We start from the raw sequence: 18,985 nt of genomic DNA, 5'->3' as shown, positions 1-18,985 counted from the left end.
GAGAAAACATACAGGCATATAACATAATACAATAAAGACAGGAAAATAAGTGCCAGTAATAGCCAAGCAAATGAAAGGAATAGAACAGGATGGCAGACTGCAACTCATCCCCTTTAGGAGACATACCTTGTTCAGATAGAAAATACGGAGCTGAAATCCACTACATTTCGTAGCAGCTGGTCAAAACACAGCTCAGGATATATTTCAAATGGGCTCACTCTTGTCCTGGCAAACCCAAAGAGGGGAACAGGAACAATGTGTGTCACCAGTCATTCCAATCTGCTTACCTCTGATTTTCTCTTCTGCTCCACTCTCGTCCTCAGGTCACTCCAGCTCTGCCCACTGAAGGTCCGAACTACCACCTCACGGTGGTGAAGGGTTTGAGGGGGGATATACGGCATCCAGATCTGCACCTCCTAGCAAAAAAAAGTATTTCTATGTGATACCAATAGAAAGGATAAAACCAAGCCTAGCCCCAATCTGCGGTTTCCTGTGCAGAAAAGAAGGGAGGGCAAAGCCCAGCCTGTGTGCAGGGAGTGGAGGAGGAGTTAGAAACTTGCTCTGTCCTGCAGTTTCCTGGGAGGTGTCAGGAGATGTTAGGTCCATAGTGTGATGGCAGGGACAGGTCAGCAGCTTTTGAGCAGAAAGGGCAAAGCAACTTTAGCTATGACAGGGCTGGTGGTCTAAGTACTCACCAGCTCAAATGAAAACCACACAATCAGACTTTCAGGAAAGGATGTGAACCATTCTCCTTGCAGGCTAGGGCCAAATGCTGGAACAGCACTTATTCTCCGGCAAAGGAGGAGGGTTGTCAGTGAAGTTACAGCTCTGCTCAAGGAGGACCAGGGGGAAGGCAATGGAGCCAGATTAGCACAGTGCCAAGAGAAGCTAGCTGTGTCCTTTCTAAGTCTTTGCAATGGGGCTTCTTTGAAGGGCAGTCCTGCAGCTACTTAAAAGCAGCAGTGATGGGGGTGCCTGTCTCAAAAGTCCCTGAAGACTCTCTCAGAAGACTCTGCTGAGCTATTGCAGAGGAAGATTTGCCAAAAGGGTGGCCTGCATGTATTCTCACCTGCTGGAATTCAACCCCGTGAGGCTGCAGCTCCAGGACTTTGCTCAGCAGGACATCATGGTGTCTCAGCTTTACCCACTGAGGTTCTGGTGCAAGGTTTCGGAAGCAGATCCGCAGAGGGTCAGAGGTAGCCCCCGGTGGAAAGTAGAAGTGGATGCCACAAGCCAGGACCACTTTGCAGCCTTCAGAGGTCACAGTAAAGCTTCCATGAAAAATGCATTAATATACGACACTGTGCAATTACTTCAGCCCTCAAAAAAACAATAGAAGAATCTCCTACCTTGTGTTTGACTGCCCAAAAGTTCCTATACACACGTGCATTACCCACCATGCACCAATCTTGTCTGGGCCCTTGTTATACCACTGTAATGTCTTAATAACAGCGGCTTACCTGTCATCTGATGATGCAAGAAAGAGTATTCGTAGCCCTTTGGCACTGGATTCATCTGCAGCGATAGGTTTGGATAGAAGGAAGAGATAGAAGTTACTTAAATCAGGGTAGACAAGAAAGGCTGAATTTGCATTTTAGTTTTGGCTTAATCCTAATCTGACAGAAGTTGCTAACAGAACCCTGCTCATGCTGCAGTGGTCTTCAGATCAAACAGCAGCAGGAGGATAGGAAGAGGCCTATGGATCCGCAGACACACTGGAAATGTTGACTCTCCCTCAGGAAAATTCAGAAGCAGGAAGAATTAGAAAATATTTCAATCTATCACGCCTGCAGCTCTCAGGGCCATGTCTGATTTCCTGGGGCCACACCTAGATATCAGTGATTGCGCTTGTGAAAGTAAACATCATTGGGAAACCCTGCTCAGAATCCTGTTCATTCATCAACTTCATCTTGGACAAAGGGCTGATCCTCTGCAGCTAGGGAACCACAGGTAAGCAGGAGGAACCTGCACAGCAGATTGACATCTTATTGCTATCTGTATTTCTAGCATGAGACACCACAGCCTTAGGGCCATGCAGCAAGTCCAGGAACTAGTGCTCACCTCTCTTAAAAAGGCCAGACCCTTTTAGGGGCCTCTCCTGATCTGTTTCCTGTGAATCTCACTTTCATTTCCACTGTAAAACCCTTCCTAAAAAGCCCCATTCCAGGGGCCACTGAGCCCTTCAGGCCAGGCTTGGGACCATAAAAACAGAACTGGTACTGTCTGCACCATTACAACCCAATAATTATTCCAGACAAATAAATACTGATCTGATCCTCTGCTGCTTGTCTTCTTGAATCCAAACCCATCTACACCACACTGGGCTGCATGAGGGAATAGCTGGACAAAACCCACAGTAGTAGAAGCCTTGCAATTACCTGCCTGCGGCAATGGCTCAGTTTTTCCTAAGGGATTGCCTCGAAGGCGCACAAATGGCAAGGTCTGGATCTCCGGGGGGACGGCACAGAGGCAGTTGTTCTGCAGATCAAGTCTGGACAAGTTGGGCAGGCTGGCAAGCGAAGTGGGGACTGTCACCAGGAGATTGCTGTGGAGATGCAGCCGCCGCAGAGACTTCAAATTGGCTGCAGGTTAGGACAAGAAGTGACCTCCCATCCGTGCTGTTAATTGCATTGCATATCAGCTCTACCCCCCTGCGGCTCAATAAGGGAAAAGCACAAGAGCCCAACATTACTTTAGGTCATAAAATAAAGGGGTCCAGGGAATTAGCTGAGAGGCAACACAGCCTCCTCTGCTTTTTTAGCACCCAGCTACAAATAGGGATGTAAGATGCTTCCACAACAGCATCAGTGACAACCCTGAGCACAAAGTAATACAGGACCCAAGAGCCAGGAAGCTGGAAGCAGAAATCAGAGCCCAGTTCTGTGGACTAGTCCCCATTGGATAGCATGATTTTAAGCCAAGACTTGCATCCTATTAAACCCCAGCTCTTCTGTTTCCAATCCTGGGTGCTACCCAAAATCAGCCAGGCCAGATACTCGGCTACTGTAAATTGATTGACATTTTAGCAGTGTTGCTGATCTACAGGAGCAGAAAGCATTGTCCAGAGTGTCATTAGTACTCACAGGGACTGACTGAACCATGTACATTTCTTCTGGATAGCCCTTCCATTTGGCTCTAATATAACAGTTTGTTTATGATAACAACTCTGGGGATAGAGACCAAGGGCCTGAGGAGTCCTAGATTGTACCCAAAGCTTGGCAAACTCATGTCCTTCCTCTCTCCTAGAAAATACTTACCTAATGAGTCTGGGATGCTTGATAAGCAATTCCCAGAGAGATCCAGTTCTATGCAGTTCTGCAAATTCCCAATTTCTTCAGGGAGGAATTCCAAAGCATTTTCTGAGAGATCCAGATCCTGCAGTGCTGCCAGCTCCCCAATGCTCTGAGGCAACTCTTTCAGTTGATTTTTCATAGCAGAGAAGAAAGTCAGCTTCCTCAGACTGCCAAAGTCCTTGGGTAGTGCCACTAAGCTGTTGTGGCTCACCAGAAGCACGCAGAGTCTGGGGAGGCGGAGGATGCAGCTCGGCAAGGTGGAGAGGCTGTTGAAGCTGAGATCCAGGTGGGTGAGACACCTCAGGTTCCCAACATCTGGTGGCAAGTTTGTCAGGGAGCCACGCTGACATGAGCCAAATTCATCCCTGGTATGGCCACCTTGGTGTGGAGGGAAGTGGAAGAAGAGGTCAATATGCTACAGGGATAACCCATTAGCCTCACGTGAGGCTCCTTAGCACAGAGACTGAGAAAATAGGGAGTTACTGATCAGAATGAGCAGAACTAATTACAAAGTACTCATATGGAAATGGATTTTCAGCTCCTTGCCTCAGTTTCCCTATCAGTGAAAGGTGTATAATGTTATGAAATCAAAAGACGCCACAGTCAACCCATAAAACTTTGCTCAGTACAAATGGAATTGAAGCTCAGAAAGAGCTGGGACACTTCATGTATCTACCCCCCTTCTGCAGTGCGGCCCATACTCCTTCAAGCCTCCCACTCTCCTCCTCCACCTCTTTGCTATCAGCACCAGTGCCCAACACACAACACTATGGACCAAGGAGACACTCCTTGCCCTCCAGGCTTTGCCCAAGCCATTGAGGGACAAACAGCTCTGAGGACTGAGTTCTGCCCTTGTAAGACTGAGGAGCAGATGTGACGAAAGCAGTGAAAATGTGAGGGGAAAAAAAAAGACAAAACAACAGGTAAATCAGTGTTGTGTAGGCCAGGCACTGCCGAGAGGGAAGGATACAAGTCCCTCACCCCAGCCTGAGACACTCAGACTGGAGAAGGGCTACACCCATGGAAAATATGTTGAGCAAACCAATGGAAACTGCCCAAACAGACCATTTCTTCAGTTTCCTACTCTCCCTCCACTACTGTCTATTTGCATACACATTCAGCAGAGGGCACCAAACATTTTTTAATGCTGCATAATGGTAAAAAATGAGAATGACCAAAATAAAGACACATTGCACTTTGTACATAAGGAAATCTTATCTGACTATTTTATGGCACTTCAGGATGCTCAGGGTGTGTGTACATCTCACAAAACAAGCCTGATGAAAGGTACTGCCATTATCCTCACCTTACTAAAGGGGGAAAAGACAAATGAAATTATTCACATGAGAAATCTGTGGCAAATATAGAAACAAACCTCAAACTTTTCAGTTTTCAGCTGGAATCCTGAATTCTGCCCATAAACCCCAAGTTTTTTCTCTCATTTCTTTTTAAAATTCTGCCTCCCAAGGAGCAAATGATTAAGTCTGATACAGAAATTATACTATATGTACTGAGATCCTCCTACAATAGAGAGAGGAGAAAGTCAAAGAATTTTCCAATATTTATAACTCTAACAGTTATCACAGCTTGCCAAATTACACGTACAACCTATGTCATACTTCTGATAAAACAGTGAGCAGCCTTTTCTGGTCTGTCTTGAACTCTGCTAAATCTATGCTCACTAACAGTAAGCAAGGATTAAGCTAGGATTGATTCAGATGGAAACGCAGCAACAACAGCTCATTATACTCCCAAAAATGAAAGAGGAGCTGAACATTTACCAAAAAATTCAACGCATTTCAATCCCCCTCCCTCTTCTTGAATAACTGTGCAAAAAGCACTGCTCTTCTAGAGGATGGCTAAAGAAAATATTGCAACATCAACACAGCCAGACTCAAAAAATCCAGACTGCAGGTAGCTGTAGAAACAAAGGAAGAAATAAGAGTCCTGAAGCTGGATCTTGTTGAAAATTGCATGCAGGTCTGAGCAAGGCTAAGAGCCAAAGCTGTAGTAAGGAGCACTAGAACATAAAAAAATCCAAGGATAGTTTGTCCTGCAGATGTGGAGAGAGGAATGAAATAAAAATAAAAAGCTGAACCTAGAAAATTTGGATGACGATGCATCCAGGAATTTACCTTTGAGCACCAGGGATTTCAGTTGCTTCAGACGAGGAAGGATGCCCAGCGTGGTGCCAAGGAGGCGATCGTTGCTGCTGAGCCGGAGGAACTCCACCTGGAACACCTCTCCCTGTCGCCCCTCGAACAGCTTGAGGAATCGGTGGCAGCCATCAGGATAAACATCCAGGTTCAGCCTGTTGTCTACAAGGCAGGAGTCAGCAAGTGCAGGAGCCCACGAAGCCCCCTCCCTACACTTGTCCTCAAGCCCCTGCAGCTCTGCCATCTTCTGCGTCTTGTCCATGGAGCCCAGGCATGCTCTGACTTGCCAGGCAGGCAGGCACCAGTGGCACCACGAGGCAGCCGGGACAAGGAGGAGGAGGAAAGATGGCTCTGAAAGAGAACACAAGTGTATGAAGAAGACCTCCTGCCCCAGCCAAGAGTGGCTGGAAACATTTCATAATCACAGCAGAAGGGAAGGAGGGATTATATGCAGGTTACTGAAAGCTTTGTGGGCAGAGAGCACAGAAACGCAAGGTGGTGGATGCCACAGAGGCTTCTCCTTCTAGGGAAAACCTCTGAATTTTCTCAGATGACATTTTGGCAGGGAATGGAACAACTACCCACCACCAGAATAAACAGCAGTATTAACTTTAAAATATATAAATGTAAATGCCTTATGCAGATTTCAAAGTGCCTTACCTGGAAACTTTACTAGCAGAGTGAGAAACCAGGGCAGGGAGAGCCAAGCCAGGACCAGAATCCAGAGGCTGCTCACAGGCTGTGATGGGTCCTTATTGAACTCAGTTGTGAAACTGGGTGCTAACAGGATAAAAGAGCATAGATGAAAAAGGGCAAGAGGCAGCAGAACAAACGTAGCAGAGCTGGGAAGGGGGTTATAAAAGGCATGTCAGTGGCACTGGACTATGCAGTAGGACTGGGGCTCTTGCAGATTTGCCTCCACAGGGATGCTCTAATGCAGCAAGCAGTGCATGAAGACATGGCTGGCTAGTTAACAGCTAGTCCTGTTTCCTCCTCCAATAGCACCCTCCACAGCTAAAGAGAAAGTTGAAAAGCAGAGAGCAAATGCTGCGTGCTAAGGAGGTTTGAATACTAAAGGAGCAGAGATATGAAATTTGAACAGATTAATCATTCCTCTGTCTTCTTAGTGTGAAGGAGCCTTCATCCACCTAGGATTTTCAAAATCAGCCATCACCATAGCACACTGGTAGTACAAAGATGAGGCACCATGGTTGTTTTTACGCTAATAGTCACATAACTTCAAGTCTCCCATTTCCTGCTCTTTCCAATTCCTTTTGCAACTCCTCCTGAGCTTGGCAATTAAACGATGTGAATATCAGTTCTTTTTAACCTTTGCCATGGATCAAATAGGCAAATAAAAGTTTATTTTGAGTGAGTGATGCAGAACTACAAAAAACTTGTAACAGCTTTAATTTCCAAGGCCAGCAGAAGCAAGCTAACGCCTCTGCAACACCCTGAGGAGCTGCGCTTTTTACTGTTAACCTGTGGGATATGGCAGCACTGATGTTCCCAAGGCCCAGTCCAGGGACTCCCTGAAAGAGCGGAAACTTTACAGGCACATAGGGACAAGAAGAACAGGTAAATGGAAACTACTGCTTTAGTAGAAAGTATTTCTTATAAAAAGGCTGCACACAAGAAATACATAGTTCTCTTGCAGATAGACATAACCAAAAGATCATCTGCTACAGCTTTATAAAGCTATTGATGGTGAAGAAACCAGAAGACAGCTTTGAACTGGCCAGGCTGGAGGGGCTCGGAAGCCACAAACACAGCTTTGGGCGTGCCCAGAGGACATAGACAGGCAGCCCTGTGCACATGCACACAGGCACGCACACGGGCATATATGCACACATGTTCACAGGCATGTGCATGGGCTCACACACACATGTGCAAATGCATGCACACATGGGTTCATACACACACACACGGACTCATACACATAGAATCACATCCTGGGCTGCATCAAAAGAAGCGTGGCCAGCAGGTCGAGGGAAGTGATTCTGCCCCTCTATTCCTATCTTGTGAGACCTCACCTGCAGTGTTGTGTCCAGTTCTGTAATCCTCAACATAAGAAGGATACGGAGCTGTTGGAACGGGTCCAGAGGACGGCTACAAAGATGATCAGAGGGCTGGAGAACCTTCCATACGAGGACAGGCTGAGAGAGTTGGGGTTGTTCAGCCTGGAGAAGGTTCTGAGGAGACCTTATAGCGACCTTCTAGTACCTGAAGAGGGCTACAGGAAAGCTGGGGGGGTGCACGCACAGGTTCACAGCCACGCACCCTCGCCGCCCCAACCCCCACTCTCACCCCTCGCTCCCCGGCCCGGGCGCTTCCTGCCGGTTCCCCGCGCTGTCGGGGCGGGCCGAGCAGGAGGAGGCGCCGGATGCCGCGGGGCAGGGGCGCCGAGGAGGTGCCCGCTGCCCTCGAAATGTCACGGAGCGAGGTGTTACCCGCCGCGGCTCCCGCGGGCTCAAACGGCAGCTCAGCCTGCAGGCAACGGCAAGCACGGCAAATCCAGGAAGAGGAACGCTCGTTCCCTCCCAGTTCGGGAAGAGGATCGGGGCGGGAGCCGGGAGGGGCAGAGTCAGCCCCGCGCCCCGAAGCGAGGCGAGAAGCGCTGACAGCTACAGAAAGCGCGGTATTTTTCACTTCAGCTAAAGTAGGGACGTTTTATCTAAGTAATCATGTTCTTTGGAAGTTAGAGAGCACGCCCCTCTGACAGCGCGTTTGCTTTTAGACGGTGTTCGCGGACGCTTGGATGATCGCGGGTTGCGCAGCGCGATCCGCGCCGAGCGCAGGTGTCCGCGGAGACGCCCGCTCGCACCGGGTCCCTCTGAGGCAGGGTCAGGCAGAGCAGGAGGCAGCTCCAAATTAGCGAGAGTTTTGCCTGTTGCTAAGTTCATAATAACATTAAAATCAGTCCTTGGAAAGTAATACCGTACGCATGAGATTCCTGGGAAAATTCATACTTATGCATACGAATGGGAATCCGTCTGTCCCAGCTCTCGCCTCGCTGCACGCGATTGACGAAGCTCACTCCTCGTGTTGCCCAGGCCTGATAAAGCATTCCGGCTTTCTAAAACTCCAAAATGAGTCTCAAGATCTTGAGTTTATTTGCTGGCATTTTCGGTACCGGAAGGGACACGTGCAGTAACACGGCCTCCCCGCGAGGCCCCGCAGCGCCGCTCGCCATCCCACTGCGAGCCGAGTCCGGCGCCGCGGGGATCCCTGTTCCCGCAGGGAGTCAATCACTGACCGCTAACTGCCCCGGTTACCGAGCCGGAGCCCGGCTGTTTCCCGACCGCCCCGGCGGAGCAGGGAGCGCAACAAGCCACACAGGGGCCGCCCCGGGCACAGCCCTGCTTGCCGCTGCGCCGCCGGCTCACCGGGATGCAGCGGGAGAGCACGACAGTAAATCCTCGCTTTTATTCGTTTTCCCATCCCAGGAAGAACTCGGCGCGCGGGGCGCCGACGGAGCCCTGACCGCGGGTGTCCCCTCCCAACGGGGGCAGCGCTGGTCTGCGGCGAGGCGGCCCGGGGAAAAACGACCCTGAGGACGGAAAACGAGTCACCACACCCCACCCAACAGCAGATCCCGCGCCCCCAGCCCGGCTCTGGCCCACGCAGCCCCGCCCCCTCCACGCAGCCCCGCCCCCTCCACGCAGCCCCGCCCCCTCCACGCAGCCCCGCCCCCTCCACGCAGCCCCGCCCCCTCCACGCAGCCCCGCCGGCAGCGCCGCGCCCTGCCTCCTCCCTGCAGCGCCGCCCGCCCGCAGCCCCGCTCCGCACAAGTGCGACACCGTCAGCTCGGCAGCCCCAGTCCCGCCCGCGGCTCCCCATTGGCCCGCCCGCTCCCCGCCGCTTTGGCCCAATGGCAGCGCACGATGCTGAGGGGTGACGGCAGGAAGGCAGAGCTGACGCACCGCCCCTTCCCTTTCGCTGCCGGGCCGCCATCGCGAGCGCACGTTCTAGGCCTGTCTGCCGCGCCGCCTCCCAAGTAAGCGCGCGGCGGTCTCTTTCTTCCCCCTCGCGGGAATGGTTGCTACCGGCGCGCCCGCTCTGTCCTTGGTTACTGGTGGGGCTTGGGCGAGACTACCTCGGGGCGAAGCGGAGGGGACGCGGCGGCCATGTGCTCGCCCGGCCGGGTGTAGGCGAGTGCCGCGGGGAGCGGGGGTGGTGCCGCTTTCTTCCCGGGGACGCGTGTGGTGAGGCCGGGCCGGTGGCTTAGGCCTCCGGGGCCCGTGCGCCGCACGCCGCCGTTGAAAATCGGAGCGAGGGAGGTGCCGCCGGGAGGGCGAGTGCGTTTTCTACGCGTGGAGCTCGGTCGCTGGCACTGAAGGTCGGTGCCCTTGTCTTGCAGGATGCGTTACGTCGCAGCTTATCTTCTGGCGGTCCTCGGGGGCAACGAATCTCCCACGTCAAAGGACTTGAAAAAGATCCTCGACAGCGTTGGCATCGAGACGGACGATGAACGCATGAACAAGGTGGCGTTGCCTTGAGATCCCAGATGTTCGTGTCCCTGTCAACATCAGATACCGAAGCTGTTTTCAGTGTTTGTTTAGTTCATCTAGTCTTACCTTGTTCATGCGGTCGCTGGTGATTGTGTGTGCGATTTCTGAAACACTTCTTAACCAATCAGAATTATTTTTACCATGTTTCTGTAAACATTTATAAACTTTTTTTATTTAACACTTGTCCTCCATAGAGATCTCTGCCAGTTGTTGCTGACTTCTGGCTGTTCAGTCTAATAATTTTTGATGGGATCGTGTCTACAAATCAGTACATATTGAGAATAAGTTCCGTTCTGCCAAAACATATAGCTTGCACTTAATATTTAATTTTGGCTTTTGGTTAGTATTGATTTAAAGCCAGTGCTTTGGAAGGCATGTGTTCCATAATAAATTCTTACTTAGTGCACTGCAAAGAAGTATTTGTTCTTTCACCAAGAAACATAGGCAAATTATAATGTGGACATTAAATAGTAATATGTAGGAAGAAATGCTGAAATGGTTGTGTACAGAAACAGGCATTTCAAGAATAAAGTATCTTAAATAGGATGCTTTTTGTAATGTAATAAACTTTCATTCCCGTGGACTTAAAAATAAATGCAGTGGAAGAAAAGCTTAAAAAAAATTATCACCTGGCCCATTAATAGAGTGTTTACAAGAGATGCAGACTTAAAAAAACAAGTTACTTTCCCAGCTGGAGACAAGTGTTTTACCATAGGCCCAATCAAATGATGGGTTGACTGAGTTGACAGCATCCTTATTATGCTGGAATGTTGGTTTAGACTTGTGCTCCTGTTTGAACACCAGATCTTTTGGCTTTGTTTTGTTTACATTTGTTCAATACTTTCATAAGTCAGTTTTTTGTGACCCTTTAATATCCAGAAGGCTTCTCTGGAATTTGTTTTGGTCATGATTAATTAATCGTTTTATGTTTGCATTGGCTGTATCTTAGGCCAGTGTAAATCTCATGAAGTCTTAAGAACACTTCCCTTCCAGGTGAAGCAAGCCCTCAAGCATAGCTTTTCACAGGTTGCACATTCTGTAAGCAGGAGGTGCCTTGGTTTAAAGCCTTGTGGGTTTGGTGACTCTGCAGTGTTCAGCACGAACTTTTAGTAGCAGGGGCTCACCAGTGAGGTCTGTGGCATTCTTGGTTTTCTTCTAAAGTGCTTGCTTGCTTTAGCAATTTTTGGGTTTGTGTTTTGCTTTCCACATTTCCTGGCTATGCAACAATGGTAGTAAGACTGAAGTTGGAACACTCTGTTCCTGTGCAAGCACACAATAGCCAGCTTTGGTGATGCTAGGAACAGGACCCTGTGGGTTTTGGTCCAGGGCCCAGTGCTTCAGAGCCTCCCCATGGGTATTAAGCAAGATGTGTTAACAGTCCCTTAGTGACTAACAGACCATTAGTGGGGTTTCCTGATTGGCTCAACAGCATCTGTATATTCTCTTTTCTGCAAGGTCCTTGGATTCATTATAAATTTATTGTAACAGATTTAATGAAAAAGCTTTCACAGAAAAGTATGAAAGATTTAGCTAAAGTTTTAAATTCAATGTCCAGTTCCTTCCACTGAGAATTAAGGAATGTTGGGGCTATATAAACAGCTGGATGAAGGCATTGCACGCAGTGGTTGTTCAGTATTTATTTAAATGTATCTTATACTCCTGCTGTTTTGAAACTATTTACATTCTAAATTTAATTTACACAGGTTATTAGTGAACTGAATGGAAAGAACATCGAGGATGTCATTGCTCAGGGTAAGTACAGTCTCTTGAGTGTCATGGATAAATCTACTTTGATAATGTAGACCTGAGAGCATAGGATGGCTACAGACTGCCTAATTCATCAGTGTAGCTTTGCAGTTGAGGACTTCAGTGCTGTATCTGGGCTGAAATGACTGAAATTCAGGTCCATTCTAATTCCCTACAGGTTGGTGCCAGTACCTGCTGGGTTTCGCTTGTGGACCACATTAAGCTGGAAAACTTTAGCATGTGTGAGCTTACTGGTGGTCTGCTCATGACGTAGTTTTCTGGACATGTTGGTCAGAGAAAGAATTGGCCATCCTTTTTCTTTCCATTTTCCCACTTGTGTGCACAAATTAAATAAAACAGGGAGGACAGACTGTTAAATGTAAATAAGTGTCAGTTCACATTAAAGGTACAGTTAGGCCCTCTGCAACTAATGCAAGCCCCTCCAGTACACATCTCTTCTAGAGCTCCCCAAGGCTGGCTTTTCTTTCTCTCTAAGAAAGGCTGAGTGCTGGTTTCTGTACAAGCTTGTGCTCTTAGCAAAGCTGGAACTTTTAACATTAATTTACTGGGTCATAGGGCTGAAATAAAGCAGAGCTGAGGTAGTGCAGAGGTTTCTGATTAATTAATTTCTGGGGGTTTACACGTATATAGGCACAAGGGAACTATAGGCATATATTTGCTTAAAAGTTGCCAGGACTTTGGCCTTGCTGTTACAAGCCGTAACAGGACACTTCTATCCATGTGGTCTGAAGACCTAAGAGAGCCATTATGCATGTGCTTACAACACACTTCTATCTCTTTCTGTAATACTTCTTCTTTAAATAAATTGTTTCTTAGAACATATTGACATGCATATGAAACATGTTTGTTTACTTGGCTAGTTTATCAGGGCTTGAAGTAACAGGGAATTATTTAGAAACTGGTTCCCAGAAATTGGAATACAGGCAAACATTCTGTGTTCGTGACCTCTGAATGCCAGGGGAGCCTTGGTATATAAAAGGCAGATGCCAGAGAACTAGCTAGCTTTCCAAAGATGAGCATAAATCAGAAGTCAGTTTGCTGATCTCGAAGGAGATGCAATAGGGTTCATAGAGTGCTGGAGAATTTAAGTACTGTACTCTTTGCCATAAATACATCTTGTCCGCTGCTCCCTTCTCTCCTGTGAGTGTGATCCAGTCATGCCCTCACAGTTCTCTATGCCATTAAAAAATGGGCAGAGGAAAGGAGAGGGGGAAGCCAGTGCTGCTTTTGTGTTATTTTTGAGGTATACTGAAATTATCATTTTCTGGGCTACGTTCACACTATAGTCAGAAAACAAAACTTTTCCTTTATGTGTAAAATTCATGTGTTTGCCACTATTTTTATATGATAGTTTTAGGCGAGGAAAAGAATCAGGGGTCTTAATGTACGGAAGAAAGCTACTAATAATGCGTGGTCAGGGTTTTTGGGGTAAGCGTTTATGAATCTTCAACTCTTGAGTTTTTCTTCACAGAACAGTTCATGCTTTTTTATTGTAGGTGCAACCTCTTGTTCATTTCAGCTAATAGTGACAGGTTCAGTCCGTGAGGCATTGAATCTGTTTTTCTGCACTCTCATTTCTCTTCCTTTTCACCTTACTTCTGTGTTTGCATTGAGCATGTAAATACTTCTCTTCTGTCCCACTCAGGTAATGGAAAACTTGCCAGCATGCCAGCTGGGGGAGCTGTGGCAGTCTCTGCTGGAGGGGGCTCTGCGGCTCCTGCTGCAGCTGCTGCCCCTGCTGCCGGTGAGTATAGGTGGAGAGGCATTGTTAACAGGGTAGCTGTGTTTTTCTCTGTTAAAATCTTAACAATTGAGTCCAAATTTCAAGGCTTTTCCACTTCAACAGTTCCTATGCAGCTGAAGGGTAAACTGAACGATTACATTTTCTTTGGGCAACAAGAAGCATTTGCTCTTCATCCACCTTAAGATTGATCTGGATTAGAACCAAAAATCGTACACAGTTCAATGTGTAAAGCCCTTCAGTAGTAGTTTCTATGTTCCCTTGGCGTTTGACTATCAAAAGGGAATGATATGAACGGTGGAGGCTGAAATACAATAATAAGAAAGCTGAGAATGCCAAAATGTATCTTGAAAAATCTGTGGTGCAAAAAATCTGAGTACTGACCCTTGGCTTTTTTTTTTCCCTTCAGCTGAGGAGAAGAAAGAAGAGAAGAAGGAGGAATCTGAAGAATCTGACGATGACATGGGATTCGGCTTATTTGATTAATTATTTGTTATAGAGGGATTATTAAAATTCTTTGGTTTAAATGTTTTCTGAGTTTTATTATTATAACCATACAAGTGCAATTGGATTCAGACAGCTGTTCTTAAAATGGCTCTAACAAAGCTCTGATTTTTATCTGTCTGAAACAGGTATGCGAATTTTATGACAAACCATGGCGCTCAACTCTCTTAAAGTACTTCAGAAATGGCTAGGCTTGTGTGAAGCTGGATGCTTGTTTTGACACTCCTGTTTCTTAGATAGCATGTGGAAGCTGAATCTACCTGATTTGAACTTAAGTTCACCTTCTCCATACTATTTTGCCATCTCAGTTACTCAGGAGAGTCCCATTTATTCAGCAATAAAAAGACACTGCTTTTCAGGATCTGTTCAATCAATTCCAAAATATGTGGATCTGAATGGACAGCAGGTCTGAAACTACCGTTTAGTCCAGAAACTATAATTTCAGACCTAGTTACAGTCATTAGTTTTGGTGAATATCTAAATGCACAGATTTCCAAAAGCTAGGGACACTAATAAAGTGCTTGAGTATGCTTAACACAGAATCTGCAACAACAAAAAAAAATACTGCATCCTGCTCCTCCTGGAATACCTGAGATTAATGCAAAGGTGTTCTTCGTACTGAATGGCTGTTCTGAGGGTAGCTGCACTATCGGGACATGAATCACCTTGATCTAAATAAAAGTATTTTATGAAGAGAATGGTATCTTTGGACAACTGAAACTGATGTGTGCCCAGAGGAATGCTTGGCAGAACTGTAAATTTTGCTTTTCTAAAGTGTCTTCTGCTAGGAGATGGTTCTGGCTGGCAACTTACCCTGATTTCTACAGTGGTCTTTGGCTGTCACTAAGTAGTTAAGAGTACAGGTATGTGATCATCCTGTGCCAAGTCTCCACAGGTAGTGTCAAAAAGGTATCCTAGAGCAGAATATACTGTGAAGCTTTTCTAGCATAGTTTCGGGGCAAAAAGCACTAGCAGATAAAGCTGTGTTGGCTATGAGTCACTGAGTAAAGCATGGCAAGTAGTTCTGAGAGGTGAAATCCGTGTAAAAAAATCTTTTTTTCTCCCTGTGGTGTACTGAGAGAAAACACCCAGTGCTTCACAGTAGCTGAGGGAGAGAGCAGTTGAAAGTTAGGTCCTCAGAACCAAAAATGGTTGTGATTTAAGCAACTAACTAACTAACCCTTGCTGCCCTCTGCCTGCTGCAAGAAAGTTACAGGAGGTCACATTGCCAATACCTTTAATCTACTTACTTTTTAAGTCCTACTATGGTCATCTTTGTGGTGGTAATGAAAACTGCTCTTTTTCGCTTTAAGTTCTCTGTCAGACTCTTAATGACTGGAAACATTTTAAGCTTCTTCACTTGTACCTATTTATTAAATAGTTGTCACCTGATGGCTTTGTACATGAGCAGTGATGTGGCCTGGAAGTCTGTCACAGACTTTTGGTGCTCTGGGTGGAGTTCATCACTGTTCTGCTGATCTCAATGAGCTTCAGCAGTGAAGGAGTTGGGATCCCTGTTCCTGGTCTATAGACCCTGTTCTGACTTTTCAAGCGTCACTGATGCCTTTTCAGACTTAATGATTTCCAAAGGCAAGGGTAGCGGTGGCGTAATATGTTCTGTGAAGCTCTCAGAGAAAATTAGTGTCTGCAAACACTTGGAGTGGTGGCTTAGTCTGTCCCCTTGCAGAATCAATTTTAGCTCTAGCAGATTTTTCCTGACTTCTTCATAAAGAAAGTCTCAAAGGCATTGAAGGAAAGGAAAGGATAGCCTTGATCTTGGAGATTACACTGGTAACTGATCATTACTTAAGTGATGGTGGGGGAGAAAGATATAGTCCTAGGCCTGATGTTGAAATATCTGAGCTCTTCTCACTGAGACACAAATGCTGCACCATCTCAAATCAGCTCTGACTGAAAATCATTCCTTACAAACACCACAGGGCATGAAAGAGTGGCATGACATCTTCACTACTTGGAAAGCAGGGAGAACGTCCTGGACACTACTGGACAGTAATAAGGAATGGCTCCCTGGGGCCACTGTTAAATTAACTGGTTTCACTCTTACTACTAAGGCCCAATTTTGCAAGCTGCCACATGCAGGAAGCCCTACTAAACTCAGTATGTTTGAATTACGTAGGGCAGGGATATCTGTAGCAGCTTTCCTAGAAGAACAATTCAGGACAAAGAGAGCAGGACAAGGGGATGGCTCCATTGCCTCAGGAGATGCTTCTATGAATCAAGTCCCAAGTGTTTGCCATGGAATTGTTTGACATATGCAAACATTACAGGTAAGAAAAAAGATACCAACGTCAAGCTTTCCAGTGATGTTAATAGCACTTAGGTTGGGCTGTATGACCAGTGCCCCATCTTGCGGACTACAGGCAATAATGCTACAGTAACATGCTGAAGAAAACAGTATAACATATTGCCTCTCAGCTTCCCTTTAAAATCAATTCCTGTTGGCTGCCAACAACAAAGGCCTTAACTAAACAAACAAAGATAGTTTGCTTCTCAGCATTCATTAGAATGCAATTTGTTCAAACAGATGCAAAAAAGAGAGATTGTATGAGAAGCTGCCTCAGGGGCATCAGAATGTATAAGGGCATAAGTGAACTTCCAGCGTTATAAGTTTGATACATGTGAAAAGCTGCCAGGTAAATCTTGGTGACCTGTCATTACAGGATAACAAGTAATCACAGGATTATGGCAGTGCTTTTTTACTGAGAAGAAAAATATTAGTTTGGGGGAATAGCTTACTTTTGAGAAAAACACAGTCTGCCAGCCTGACAGAGCCACTATCCAGGCAACACTCTGCAAGAGGTTGCTGTTCAAATCATTTATTTCATTAACCTGTTTCAGCAGGCAGCATTAATGTCCTCAAACAGGTAAACTGGAGGGCAAGGGCAGAGTGAGGTAAACAACTCAGGATGAGATTGCTATTGAGAAATCTAGTGAAACTAAGCCCAATGTTGTTTCTATTTTTCAGACATAGTAGAAACCTTAAGGTTTGTGAAATGCTGAGAAAAAAAAAAGGAAGCAGCACTAGCTTGAGAATTAAGCTGTTCTTGTGGTTACAAGTGTTAGGGAGGTATCTGCAAGCAAAGTTCAGTATTCAGTTTTGCCACAGATTTCTACCAAGTCACAGCCCATTGACCAGTTCTTATGCAGTGCCATTCCTATTCTGGAAAATGCAAGGCACAATGTTTTGTTCAGGTTTGGCTACATGGAGATAACCTTTACCATAAGCATGAGTTGAAAGAACTATGATTGTCTTGGTGTCAAAGGCCTTTAAGAGGGTCAAGTCTCAGGTGTGCCAATGCTCACTTCTTCAAGTAGAGGAGATGGAGGCTGGCAATGGTTACGTAACCACATGCAACACAGGGTAGGAAGGAAATTACAAAAGCAAGCACACGTACAAAAGGAAAAGAAAAAAGGGTGGGTATAGGGAATAAACAGAAGACTTGAGATAAGTGACGCTAATTCTTTCGGTGCTCCAGGATGGAGCTAGTATGCACCAAGGGTACTTCATGACAGCTAGGTGATGTGATGGGCTCCAGGGTAGGACCTGGAAGAAAGACTGGCTGGATTCCTGCCAGTCTGATGGAAGGAAAGTGCAAATGTTTAATAAAAAAGCACTCTGTCTTTAGAGGCTGGAGTCTGAGGCTTAAATTGAGCTCAAATATTGGATTTCCACAAAGGTTACCTGCTGAGTGTGGTTGCTTCCCTCAGCCAGCTGTGAGGCGGTAGATGGCTGTTCTTCAGCACTGGATGGCCCGTCTGTGGGGGAAGAGTTCCAGTCTCCCTCTTATGCTTTGAAGAGGCATTTGGAGTGCAAGGAACAGCAAAGGGTCTGCTTGGATGATCTCCTCTAACATAATTGGTGAAATTCCTGGGGGGAAGCAAGGCCTAGGTTTGATTAATCTGAGAACTGCTGAGGACAGGTATAACTGTCCCAAATTAGAAACTTCTGACCAGTTATAAGAAAATGAATGCAAATACATTTAGGTGAAGAAGTATTACGTATTTTTTTTAAACGCTGGTAGGAAGTGGTTTTGCTCCATGTCGACTCTGTTAAAAAAACTACTTATGCCTTTTTTGTTGTTGTTTGTATGCTCCAAGCCTCTCTTGTGCTATTACTTCGTTGCTTTGATCTGAGCAGCTGTTTCTCTTGCTGTGCTGATACGTTTGATGTCCCTGTAAGCTCTCACACTTAGCTTACGTGTCACCTCTATTTTTTTTTTTTTATCACAAAAGGATCTTTCCAGCTTCTGACATCTGTTCTGATCTCCTAGAGGCCTGTTGCCCAGCACTGCTCTGTGTGAGCTCATGTGCCATAGGCTTGCCTGCATGGAGATCTTGGGCTGTAGCACTCCTCAAGTCACAGCTGCCCTGACTTAAGGAGAGCTCAATGCTTAAAGGCACAGAGAGAAAAATCTTAAGAGGTCATAAAGGCAAGCAATAGTGTTTGTTTTGGTGAGTTTTCGGTAGAGGAAGCTGTTAAGAGGCTGCCTTTCTCTGTTAAAAGGGCTATAAACCAGAGAGGAGCTGACTTAGGCTAGACATAAGGAGGAATTTCTTCTCCATGAGAGTGGTGAGGCACAGGCACAGGTTGCCCAGGGAAGCTGCAGCTGCCCCATCCCTGGAGGTGTTCAAGGCCAGGTTGGATGGGGCCTTGGGCAGCCTGATCTAGTGGAAGGTGTCCTTACCCATGGTAGGAGATTAGAAATAGATGATCTTTAAGGTCTCTTCCAACCCAAACCATTCCATGATTCTATGATTCCACGATTCTTGCACTGTGGCCCTACTGAGCCCCGCGTCCCTCTGGATCCTCAGCTTGTTTGGAGAGATGAAAGCTCTTCCCTTCCCCTCCGGTTCCTTGCGCCTCTCCCGACAAACAAAGGGCTATGCTTGCAGTATCTCGGTATCCCAGCACAAGGGTTTCCAGGAGCCCGCGACCAAACTGCCGCCCCCTGCGGGCCTCACCCAGCCCCACCACTGCCGGGAGGCTCCGAG

At 46.6% G+C, this 18,985-nt stretch overlaps 2 protein-coding genes, 1 long non-coding RNA gene and 1 other non-coding gene across 6 annotated transcripts in view; 2 read left to right on the top strand and 2 right to left on the bottom strand.

The window, feature by feature from the left end:
- The window catches only part of PIDD1 (p53-induced death domain protein 1), a 19,378-nt gene extending 9,575 nt beyond the window's left edge, over positions 1-9,803 (bottom strand). For 2 of the 3 annotated variants that reach the window (XR_008450243.1, XR_008450242.1), the window contains exons 1-8: positions 7,483-9,053; positions 6,110-6,229; positions 5,429-5,800; positions 3,258-3,671; positions 2,379-2,582; positions 1,461-1,515; positions 1,070-1,271; positions 288-416 (exon numbers count right to left, since the gene is read on the bottom strand). Coding sequence is in view for 1 of the 3 variants with exons in the window: in XM_054069088.1 (XP_053925063.1) it covers positions 288-416; positions 1,070-1,271; positions 1,461-1,515; positions 2,379-2,582; positions 3,258-3,671; positions 5,429-5,711 (1,287 nt within the window). In the remaining 2 variants the exon portion in view is untranslated. Of the gene's footprint in view, positions 1-287; positions 417-1,069; positions 1,272-1,460; positions 1,516-2,378; positions 2,583-3,257; positions 3,672-5,428; positions 5,801-6,109; positions 6,230-7,482; positions 9,054-9,545 lie in introns of those variants that run through there. The other variant, XM_054069088.1, reaches the window with a different exon arrangement.
- Positions 9,288-13,995, top strand: RPLP2 (ribosomal protein lateral stalk subunit P2). The gene is made up of 5 exons (XM_054069092.1): positions 9,288-9,446; positions 9,810-9,933; positions 11,664-11,712; positions 13,373-13,471; positions 13,878-13,995. Exons 1-5 carry the CDS (start codon positions 9,334-9,336, stop codon positions 13,952-13,954), a joined length of 462 nt encoding a protein of 153 aa, XP_053925067.1. The 5' UTR covers positions 9,288-9,333; the 3' UTR covers positions 13,955-13,995.
- LOC128852436 (small nucleolar RNA SNORA52) lies at positions 11,862-11,994 on the top strand. Its single transcript, XR_008450277.1, has one exon. It is a non-coding gene; the product is annotated as a small nucleolar RNA SNORA52 (small nucleolar RNA).
- LOC128852414 (uncharacterized) lies at positions 13,478-18,985 on the bottom strand. The gene is made up of 3 exons (XR_008450244.1): positions 18,679-18,985; positions 17,676-17,861; positions 13,478-13,772 (listed from the first exon to the last, which is right to left on the bottom strand). It is a non-coding gene; the product is annotated as an uncharacterized LOC128852414 (long non-coding RNA).

The sequence above is a fragment of the Cuculus canorus genome, chromosome 5, assembly GCF_017976375.1.
Source record: "Cuculus canorus isolate bCucCan1 chromosome 5, bCucCan1.pri, whole genome shotgun sequence".
NCBI classification, from domain to species: Eukaryota; Metazoa; Chordata; class Aves; order Cuculiformes; family Cuculidae; genus Cuculus; species Cuculus canorus.
Note: the sequence above shows the minus strand (reverse complement) of the source record. Positions and strands in the feature narration are given on the sequence as shown.

Coding starts and splice junctions, on each gene's coding strand:
- RPLP2 (XM_054069092.1), top strand. CDS start 9,334: ATGCTGAGGGGTGACGGCAGGAAGGCAGAGCTGACGCACCGCCCCTTC. Junction 9,934..11,663: donor ACGATGAACGCATGAACAAG/GTGGCGTTGCCT, acceptor TAATTTACACAG/GTTATTAGTGAACTGAATGG. Junction 11,713..13,372: donor CGAGGATGTCATTGCTCAGG/GTAAGTACAGTC, acceptor TGTCCCACTCAG/GTAATGGAAAACTTGCCAGC.